Source organism: Protomyctophum bolini, assembly GCF_963924005.1.
Source record: "Protomyctophum bolini genome assembly, chromosome: 11".
Lineage (NCBI taxonomy): Eukaryota > Metazoa > Chordata > Actinopteri > Myctophiformes > Myctophidae > Protomyctophum > Protomyctophum bolini.
This window is the reverse complement of record NC_137872.1, coordinates 27,324,735-27,336,466: the sequence shown is the minus strand read 5'-3', so window position 1 is coordinate 27,336,466 and position 11,732 is coordinate 27,324,735. Positions and strand designations below refer to the sequence as shown.

The window sequence follows — 11,732 nt, the reverse complement described above, 5'->3', positions numbered from 1 at the left end:
TGTGTGTGTGTGTGTGTGTGTGTGTGTGTGTGTGTGTGCGTGTGTGTGTGTGTGTGTGTGTGTATGTGTGTGTGTGTGTGTGTGTGTGTGTGTGTGTGTGTGTGTGTGTGTGTGTGTGTGTGTGTGTGTGTCTGCGTGTAATATAATAATAATAATGATGATTATAATAATAATGATTAGTATTAGTAGTAAAATAATACTAACAGCCTACATTTTCTATTTTTTTTTTCAGTGTGCTTTTGTATTTCAGTTTTGTGTGACTGCAAATCCATATTGTTCACACACGCACATGCACGCACACAATTTGTAGGAAACATTGACCATAAAGTTCTAAAAGTCTGGTACCTTTTGCACCACTATTCATTCATGCAAGGTCCTGTCTGACCATTTTTGGAGTTTTCTCTCCAAAACTGAACTTCAGTGAAATAGCTAAATTATCTGTTGACTCAGTTATACTTTACCTATAATGTAAATACCCACTCACCAATTTAGATTCCTAAAAAGGCAAATCATAACAACATAGCAACTCCCTCCCTCCCACAGAGTTATATGTTGTTGCTGCCCCTTCCCTGTCCCTAGAATACATACCAAGGATGGAACAGTGATGTCACAAACAGGCAAAATTATTATTATTAGGCTATTATCTATCTATAAATGCACCAAGTCTCTGTACATGTGTACGTAGTCTGGGTTTCCGAGGCTGGTGTGTACTTCTGACATCACAACACTCCATATTTGGTCATGCCTGACACAGAACTCCATATATAGGAAAGGCCAGGGACACAGAGAGACAGATACAGAAATCTCCATATGGCTATAAAAGGGACATAGACAGATGGGTGGAAAAGGTACTCTGGCACAGGTACAACTGGTATTGCATATAGCCAGGTGGGGAATGATCTCCAACTTCCATCGTTACCGACTCGGTGCTCTACTGAAGTCAAGTCAGGGCAGGCTCTTGTTAACACAAGGAAAGAAGAGATGACCTATCTGGGTTGTAATTTATACAACAATCTTTCCAGTGATAAAATGGCAACAAACATAATCAAGAAAGCCAACCAAAGAATAAGATTTTTGGGCAGGATCTCCTCATTGGTCAGTAAGGCTGCACTGAGGACACTAGCTGGAGCACTCATCCAATGTTGTCTATGCATGCACCTCATGGTACTCTAACTCTACAAGGACGGATTCGCCATTCGGCCATTCTTCCCAGGGTCCAGGGGCCCTTGACTCTCAGAGGCCCTTGGGGGGAAGTGGGACACGAGGCCATAGACAATTTACTCAAATTAAATAGGTTCATCAAATATGTGGGCTCCGGTTCTCAAACCTTTGACATGCAAATGCAAATTGCACATGCTGTACTTTAGGTTAAAGATTGTAAATCCTGTATGATAAAATGTCTACAGGTGCTTTCTTGACCCACATGTGTCTTAAAAGGATCCCTGGCTAATAAGACAAATATGTGTTAAAACATAATACCTGCCCTCTTTAACTAAAATTACAAAATAATAACATCATAAATATTTTATTTCTTTCATAAATAGAGAATCTTTCACTCAATAGGTACTGCTCCCGTTGCAAGTTGATGATGTCATATGCCCATGTGTGGTCTTGCCCTATGGAATTATGGAATGCTATTATGCTAATAAAAATACTTCCTAACGTCAATATGAGCATCAAAGCAATATTTAAAATATTTTTTATTAGCACGTACATTCCATAATTAACCCCTGCTCATTATAATAGGGTGAGATGGCTCAGAGTAGAGTAGAGTAGACTAGAGGACAGAGTACAACAACTTGCAATGGGCCTGGAATTCAAGATACCATAGGCCTCAAGGGATCATGTGACCATGTGACTTCAAAAGAGTGAGAAACGCCCACGGACACAACATCAGAGGGAGCTCCACTGATGATCTCATTCATTTCTCTCAGATTCGGCACAAAAATGGGGATGAATTCATTCAACTATTATATGGCACCAAAATGTGGAATTCCCTTCCACCAACCATCAAAAAGCGTGATCCCCCCCATCAAAACCACCATAAAAGAGCACCTGCAATTTGCTTGCAACTGCATGGACCTAGAAAGTCTACTAGCTTGCCAAGATAATGTTTGTCTGTAAGGTCACTAACCCTAACCTCAGTCCTCAAAACGTATGAAGAATGTCTTCATGCGTTTTGATGAATATATATAAATATATATATTTGATAAATATAGGAAATATTGTAAACAAACCATCAGGGCTTTTTAGTAAGTATTAGCCTTAATGTCTGTCTATACCTCGTCCTCGTGCTGTACAGTATTCGAATTTCATTCAATCACCCACCCACCGACTGACTAACTGGCTTGATCGATCCATCGATCGATTTATTAACACTTTGGAGAATTACAACAGTACATTTCAAGCACAACTCAATACAAAAACTGTTAACTGTGGACGACACCATAAAGCATTACACTCGTTTACAATAGGGTCCACCCTTTTCAATTCATCATTCACTCACTCACTCACTCACTCAATCACTCACTCACTCACTCACTCACTCACTCACTCACTCACTCACTCACTCACTCACTCACTCAATCAATCAATCAATCAATCAATCAATCAATCAATCAAAAACCATTGATCAAAACTCGAGCGCCCACTTCCGTATGACGTCACCGTCGTATCCCCGTCACGTCAATGGCTCCCCCCGCTGGCCTCTCCCCCTCCTCCTGCTAGCTAGCATGCTAGGCTAGCTCAGCAGCAGCCACAGCCAGTCAGCCTTCCGATAGTAACAGTGCAATTAGTTGAGAGAGCGACGCACCGGCTCCGCCAACAACATCCCCGGTGCTGTAGAGTTAATTTAGCCCTCCCAACAATATCTCAAGAACTGGGGGAAAACAAAACAAACAAAAAAAACTCGGCCTTACGTACATAGAAAAGGGACACACGCAAAACACATTATAGGAATTAAAATTAATCCCCAAAAAATAACTGAAGATGATTAAGCTCTTTTCTCTGAAGCAGCAGAAGAAAGACGAGGAATCTGCTGGAGGAAACAGAACAGGAGCCGGGGGTAAAAAAGCAAGCGCGGCCCAGCTACGAATACAGAAAGGTAGGCAGGCTTGATGGGGGGTTAGATGTACCCCAGACACGAGCCTTCTGTCCCCGCAACATCTGCTCTGTGCGGACCTATGGGCTGGTAATAAACACAATACTACCGAGGCAAGAAGTGACCGAGCATAGCCATTACATGCTACACATGCTAGCTTCCAGGTTTAGCTTAGAATGCTACGTACCCCGGCTAACATTAGCTATATAGCTGGCCGGTTGGAGCTAATATTATTTGAAAACAAACGTCGCAGCCAACTTCGCCAGGAGCGATTAAACCCAAAGCAGAGCGTTTCTAACCTGCCCACTGCACACACATCAATGACCACAACACAAACAAACTGCACTGTTTGTAATCTGATTTGGTCGTTATGTGTATTTATTTTATAAAAATCAACCCAAAATCTGGCTTCTGTTATCCAAGCTAGCTGCTGTAGCCAACATTTGACAGAGCCATCACATCAACATGTCATGTCATATGTTCAGAGGATAAGGACTATAAGTTAATGGTTAGATAATGTAAAGATAAAAATCACTCACAACAAGCTGGATGACTGACAGCCGCCTGAACCCACGTCACATCTCTTCTCAACAAACATGAAATATAGTTACAATCGTCATATTCATTCAAACCACGAGATTCATATTTTGTCTGCAGTTTGTACAAGGGCCAATTTATAACAAGTTAATTGGACGCAGACCCAATTTTTCTGTAGTTATTATCATCATGCCAAGTGTCACTTTGTGTAAAGATTTATAAGCCACTGTGAATTTAAACACTAGTATTGTTGTCCCAAAGATTAGTTGAAGTTAGTGGACCCTGGACCCCTAAAAAGACCTACATAATGATCTGTAAGTAGTACGTTGTTGTCATCAGCTTGATGAATCACCATGGCATCAAAACCACCGTTGTTGGAAAAATTGCACCATGACTTGTACTTTTACACAATATGGTTCTAGAACATAGTGTGTCTAATTCTAGGAATTGACAAAGGTGAGGAGTGACAGAACAATGTGGCCCAGTGGATAGAGTCACTGTCCTATAATCAACCTGTTTTTCTTAGGAATATGTTTCGGGTTAGGCATAGTTTTACTGAGGTTAAGCTTAGTAATAGTTTAGGCATAGTTTAACTGAAGTTACGTTTAGGAATAAGGTTATGTTTAGGCATAGTTTTACTGAGGTTACGCTTAGGAATACCTGGTGGCGACCGTTCCAAGGTCGGCAGGTTTGAGGCGTGAGCGTAATTTGGGGCAAGCGTTCTTGTATTCACGAGCAGGCAAAAGGCCTCATCAGGTCCTTTGTGGAGTGGTGTCCGCTCTGTTCATTGTTCCACCTGCATATGGAACTGACATGTGGGAAGAGTAGATCACACAACAGAGCTAATGATGACTATACCCAGGAGAGTAAACTAACCCCCAACTAGAGCTGGGTGATATGACTTCAATTTCAAATATCACAATTATTTCAAACCTTTGCCTCGGTTATGATTAATAAACGATTATAAAAAAAGAAAACCTGCATCTAAATTAATCGATTAAGAACAAGATTAAGTCTGTTTAATATGGTTATAAATATCAGTTTACAATCAATATATTATTAGTTAATTGCCCAATCCCACGCCCCAAAAACTACAGTATAATAGGCTTAGGGCCTATTATACCGCTGTTTCGGCAACTGTAGTGCCTGAAATGATTCGGCTCTAAAATAGGAGTATGAATTGCGCCTTACCCTCCTCTCCTAGACTCCTACCCATACATCATCATGTCCCCCTCACCAAGTGATCCCTGTAGGGCCAGCAGAGAAAAAAGGTGTTTTTTACCTCTCTCAGAATGGAAAATTATGTAAGTAGTTAGTTCCTCTGTCCACAAAACAGTCACAGAGTTTGCAGAACATCATAGCAGCTTCCTCGAAAATAAAATGACACTTAACAGCTCATGGGCAGGATAGTCCACATTTTCTAAATAAGCACAATCCTGAAACCAAAACTATTGCTGTCAGTGGAAAATTATTTAGTGTAAATAAGTTTGTGTAAGTTCAAAGTTGAGCTTTAGACACAGTGCTTATTTTTATCCCTTTTTTATCCCTTTTTTTTGTTGGCAAATGTGTTGGAGAAGTTTTGCAACCTCTGTGAGAAGTAATAAATAATTACAGTATAAATCTTTCCAGTAGATCACAGGTTTTCAAAGGGAGGGGGGTAGCAGATCCACAAGCTCACAATCTGTCGCAATGCAACATATTGTGAGCTAGATTGTCTAATATTTTCTGTGTGTTTTTTATTTTGAAAATCAATTTTTCAATAGAGGGGCCACAGACAGGCTATGGCTATTTGTGGGTTCTTGGCTTGGCGTGGAAAAGTTTAAGAACTTCTGCAGTAGATAAATTACAGATTTTTATATTGGGGTGTACTATCCCTTTAAGCCCACCATCTTCATCATCGTCCCACGCCTCCAGCCCTCCACCCTCAATCTTGTTGTTGGTGTGTTGTCTGTTGTGTTCTAAAATCCATCATCAACCCCTTTTCTATTTCATTTCACACACCGTTATTAATCCCTCCATGCAGTCTTGAAGCCATTCTCTGATGGATGTTCATTTAATTTCACATGAGAGGGAGTCTGTTACTGTTTTTTGAAAAGCGCCAAGGCACACCTCAGACCAGCTTCTGCCAGCTCAATGCCAGTTGGGAATTTATCAATGGGATGGACTGAAAGCCTAGAATGGCTCCAATCCAGTAGCCGGCATCTGGTCCATTCAGCACAGATAAAGATGGCAGGGCACTGGCCAGGAGTGTGATGTGCCAGTGATTCGCAACCTTTTGAATTTCAAGGACCCTCAGTTTGATATTAATGCATTAGGCCACAGACCCCCATTTTTATCTCTGGGACCCTAATCTACACTGTAAAATCCTCAATGTTACATATCCAAAGGTTCATTTGTTTCCTGATTATCATGATAATTTAGCCGGGGACCTCCTTGAGGACCCTTGGTGCTATGCTACACATTTGTACACCAATGGCAGAGGAAAGCATGCAAGGCACCAACCAACCTGCTCACCGGGAGCAGTTAGGGGTTCAGTTCAGTTGAGGACACTTTGACACGAACTCCCGGGCATCTCATGAGCCCCGGATCGAACTGGGAAGTGGGAACCTTTTGTTTTTCTTAAAAAATAAAAAGTCACTTCCATTAGTTGAATCGGACTTCTGAGTAAAGCAGCCTAATTTGTAATTATTGTTGCTCGGCAAAAATAATTGCTTTGTGCTTTTTAAGTGCATCTCAATATTGAATTTTGGTCTACCTCATCATTCAACTAATTTGTTTCTGTGCTCTCTGTATAACTGTCGCTCCCTTGCATGCACCCTCTCTCTAACTCTTTCTCTTGTTTACCCTTTTCCATTCTCCTTTTCACTTTCTTTGGGTTAATGCTCATGTCTTTTTTTAAATTCTCTCTCTCAGACATCAATGAGCTGAACCTGCCAAAGACATGTGAGATCAACTTCCCTGATGACGATGACCTGCTCAACTTCAGACTCATCATCTCACCAGACGAGGTCTGTAGACTTGCACTTTTCTTAAACTTGACATGTTATGTGATTGAGTGCTCTGTGCACTGCCCTGCTACTTGTTCAGAGAGCCAGCCAGTGCAAGAATGATACAGCATTCAATTATTCCAGCATGTAGCAGAGGCCATATTAATGAAAGTTGGTACTGTACAAACATCCAACCAAAGCACCTGCCCCAACACCACAGATTCCCAACAGTGGTGCTTTCGGCTTGGCCAACAACGAACATGGATCATGTTCGCGGTGAGAAGCGCACAGGGGATTGTATGTAGTTATTATTGCACAAGGAGATTACTGCACATCTCTATCATTTTGACAAAATACCTCCATCGTTATTGTGACCATAATAATAATATCAATGTTTTTTTAAAGATTTACAAAAATAGTACAAATATATTATTTTTGAACATTTCTGACCATTTCTGGAAGTATAGAATAATAAAGTGATTAAAACCAGAGAAAGACAGAGAAAGACAACACTCATGCAACGTCATATACTGTATATGTCATGATATTGACATAATATCGATATGTTGCCCAGCCCTACTCTGGTTGGTTGGGACTGGGAGGCCTGTTCAGCAGGGAGGGGATCTAGGGGAGGTAGCGTGAAACCTCCTGTGTCATGCTGTCCCGGTGAGTCTCCTCACTGTCAGGTTGAAAGCAGCAGCTGGTGGCTCCATGTGTGTCAGAGGAGGCATGTGGCTTTCTACACCACCCCTAGGAAAACGCTGGGGGTTGGCAGGGACCACGCTGTTCACATGGGGAATTGGTAAAATGACTAAATTGGAGAAAAGACACAAAAAATAAATAAAGAATCCTCTCTAAATAGATGTCTGCCTTTCTCCGCACAGGATTTATAAAAAACCCATGTACACCTGACCTGATTCTTTCTCATTGTAAACATCAACCTTAATATCTCTTTTATTGGACCCCAATAAATTCACTATTATACTGGGAATAATATTAAGAATAGATACAAATCACACTTGTAATTCTTTCCTCGTCAATTCACAAAACCATCCCATTCTCAACTGCTGAATTTGTGGAGAAATATGCGCCGTCTCAAGTCAAGTTTCCTTTTCATAAATACTGATCTTTCTGTAGAAAGTTTCTCCGCTAAATCCTTTAGGACACAGACACACAACTATCGAGAGATTTTGAACAATCCTGCCATCTGCTAGAATACTGCAACTCTTATCTACAGTTACTAGTTGGAAAGAGTATAAACTGCCGACATTAGAAGCAATGTCTACTGAGGTTTGTGAATGTCAGTCACAGCATGGTTGACCAACTATTCCTGTGACCTTAGGATTCAGATAAAGGGTTAACCACTTAAGATCCACCGGTACTTCATCGACGAGTTGAAAAAATAGCCAATCTACAAGCTTACAAGTCACAACCTGTCACATTGTGTTATTTGCTATTTTCGCTATTTTTTAAATCTTGAAAAAAAAAAGTTATGACATGTCCACAATAGGGATGCCAGGTTGAAAGTTCATTCTTCAGATGATGGGAGAAGTGCATGGCGAACAAATAAGAGCCAGGGAGATAAAGGTTTTATTTAATTTGATCATTCTTAGCCACTCACCCAGATGATTTACTGGCCAGTCATGGGACTTTATCTAATTAAAACATAGTATAACTCTAGCCTTGTGGACTGTGGATTTATTAACTTGGTTTATTTCCTCTCATCTCTGTCTTGCCAGGGTTTTTACAAGGGTGGTAAATTCGTCTTCAGCTTTAAGGTGAGTTATGCTGGTCTGGTAGGATCAAGACATGATGCTTTTGTTTCTCTCTGTCTATTTTTCTCAAGCAATCTCAATGTTTCTATGTCTCTTTGTCTCTTGCTCACTCTGTTTCTCCATCTCTGTTTGTCACCACTTGTATATCAATCTGATCAGCCTGGTGGTAACAAGAATAAGAGTCTAAAAGACACACCAGCAGCCCCTAGATAGAAGCAGTGCTGCTGCTTACACCCAACTGGACCAAATGGGTTTGAACCAACCCAACCCAACCAACGATGGCATTGCCATCCTTAGAGCCCTGCACTTTCACCAATGGGGCCAAAAATAGAAGTTTATGGGAAGATGGCGGAAGGGATATAAGATGCACATAAGATGCACATTGCCAATGAAATGGTTAGGGCATAGGAACTGTGCACAACAAGTTTCATGGTAATTTGTCCATTGTATTTTAAGTGGAAATCGTGGTGCTAGGAGAGGTCAAGGTGTCACCAAAATCAGTGGCGTTCATCCTCAGGGGAGCTGGATGTTGCACAGCAATTTTAATGTCGTTTCAGCCTGTAGATTTTGAGATGGGACCAAAGTGGTCCCATCACAGATAGTTCTTACTTAGCACTTAATTAACAGTTCAAAGCTGTCAACACTGTGTGTGTGTGTGTGTGTGTGTGTGTGTGTGTGTGTGTGTGTGTGTGTGTGTGTGTGTGTGTGTGTGTGTGTGTGTGTGTGTGTGTGTGTGTGTGTGTGTGTGTGTGTGTGTGTGTGTGTGTGTGTGTGTGTGTGTGTGTGTGTGTGTGTCAGGTAGGACAGGGTTACCCGCATGATCCCCCCAAGGTAAAGTGTGAGACCATGGTGTATCATCCCAACATCGACCTGGAAGGAAACGTTTGCCTAAATATCTTAAGGTACGTCTTAAAACGCCATTGTGTCGCTAGAGCAGCTTTCAAAAACAGCTTCAAACATGATTGAGGGTGGGAGTGTTTAAAATAAGTTATGCATACACCAATGGGGAATAATCTTTTTTTTTTATGCTCTTCCCAGAGAGGACTGGAAGCCTGTGTTGACAGTAAACTCCATCATTTATGGTCTACAGTATCTATTTCTAGTGAGTATGGACACGTTGGACATTTGATTCCATGTTATTGGTGGCACAGTGGAATAAAGGTCCTCTCCTCCTCCGTCCCCCGTAGGAGCCTAACCCAGAGGATCCGTTGAACAAGGAGGCGGCCGAGGTCCTGCAGACAAACCGGCGGCTGTTCGAGCAGAACGTACAGCGTTCTCTGCGAGGGGGTTACGTGGGCGCCACCTACTTTGAGCGGTGTCTCAAATAGTGTCAGCACACCCTTCCCCCTTCCCCGCATCCCCAGTCGCCTCGCCTCCATCTACCCTCCCCACCCTCCATATTTACCATCACCCGCTCTGCCCCGCCCCCACCAACCAACAAACAAACAAACAACCTTCTACTGCGCTGCCTTGCTCGGCGGCAGCAGCCAGCAAGCAGCAGAATCAGCACGCCAGAAGACGCTTTTTTCTGTTTTAAAAGAAAGAGAACTCCTCCCCCCTCTTCTTCTTCTATCCTATTACTACTTCTACTTCCAAGATGCATTCTACATTTTGCACATCACTGGGGCCGCCAGCTTACCTCCACACAAACACACACACACACACACCTCTGAGTGACGCGATGGATCGCAGTGGAGGACAATGATAAGGAAGGAGTGGAGAGGAGATGGAAGGATGCATGGAAATGAAGAAGAGGCGGCGAAGGAGGAGGAGGAACCTGAGGAAGCAGGGGGGGGGGGGGGGGGGGGTCAGTGAATGTTACTCGGGCGAATCAAGCTGGTAAATGCCACTACGATGATGATGATAATGATTGAAATGAAGCCCTCACAAGTTTATTTTATTTTTTTGTTTGTTTTCTTGTTTTCGTTAGTTTTTTCATTTTCGTTTATGTGCAAAGAGACATGCCAACTGATCCACCTACTGGCAGACAGACAGACAGACGGACGGACGGACAGACAAAAGAAGACAGACAGACATCTCTCACTCCCATTCTCCTTAAGACTCGCTGAGTGTTTGTACTGTAAGTCACATTCAGCTAGCACTCCAGAATGGGAGACGTATGAGCATTACTGACCAGACACACACATACAGTCATATTGTGAGTCATGGACTCGCCACCTCATGTACTTATGTGAATAATGACAGGTACACACACACGACATATACGCCATAGACAAACAGTGTAAGGACTTGACTAATCAGTGGAGACGGACAGACCATCTAGACGTGCAGGATCAGTAAGTCGGTCAGGGCTGGTTGGGATGGGATGGGAATGGGGAGGGTCTGTTTTTGTTAAGGGGAGGGCTTTAGATTTTCAGAGGGGGTGGGGGCAACAGGGTGTTGGATGGGGGGGAGGGGCTTTAAATGTTAGAATTCTATTGTGTATATTAAAAAAAGGATGAAAGAAAACCCAGCCGTTCACATTGACTGCAAACATTGAAATATGTTAAATAAAATATGAACTTGAATGATTATAACCATTTTGATGTCCACATCTCGTGTATGCCAGCCACAGATGACTGGACCGTGATGTGTTGAGCTTGAAGACCACCACAGCTCTTAACATGTTTCCAAACTTAAAATATAAATGACTGTCTTGGTACAGAGGTTCTCGGATATAATACTGGAACCTAGTGACAACTGTTAGAGTTCAGCTCACCGAGTGCAATTAACCATCTGGTAAAAGTAGGAGAATGGGGCAATTTGGGTGAGAGAACCAGCATGATGTTACGAGTCAAATGTGTGCCACAGCGTTGGACCGGTAATGATGTCCTGGGTGATTGAAACGACCCAGTCTAACGAGTTGTGTATCAAGAGTTTTTACAAGGTGACGCCTCCATCTACAGTATGACATCATCCTATGCAGAATGTACTTGGCTCCAGAAAAATGCTAGAGAAGGGTTTGAGCCACTAGAGGGAGCCACATTCTGTATATTATGTATATTATATTCTATATGCCAAAATAATTAGTTTAAACTAAAGCTGAAATACGAGTGGCTTCAGCACATTCTTCTGCCTTTACACCACGGTCAAAGAGTTGTAGGCCGGTTGGGAATCTGGAATATGGATAGAATTGAATGGTCTTTGGTTTCTTGATAAGGAATTAACCCAATGGTGAACACTTTTAAAAGTCTAGTATTAACATTCCAGCTATAGAACTATAAAAATTGTAATAGAGGGTACCGGTACTGTATCAATGACATCTTTGAACGGGTAGTGTAGTAGCTGTAGAAGAGCTCAGAATAAGGTTGACCCTCAGGAACTCTTACAAAC

At 42.1% G+C, this 11,732-nt stretch overlaps 1 protein-coding gene across 1 annotated transcript; it reads left to right on the top strand.

Annotated features, from left to right (window-relative positions):
- The first annotated feature begins 2,739 nt into the window (after positions 1-2,739).
- On the top strand, positions 2,740-10,753 carry ube2m (ubiquitin conjugating enzyme E2 M). The gene is made up of 6 exons (XM_080775497.1): positions 2,740-3,103; positions 6,551-6,645; positions 8,364-8,402; positions 9,198-9,301; positions 9,438-9,501; positions 9,587-10,753. Exons 1-6 carry the CDS (start codon positions 2,989-2,991, stop codon positions 9,725-9,727), a joined length of 558 nt encoding a protein of 185 aa, XP_080631623.1. The 5' UTR covers positions 2,740-2,988; the 3' UTR covers positions 9,728-10,753.
- Positions 10,754-11,732: the final 979 nt, after the last annotated feature.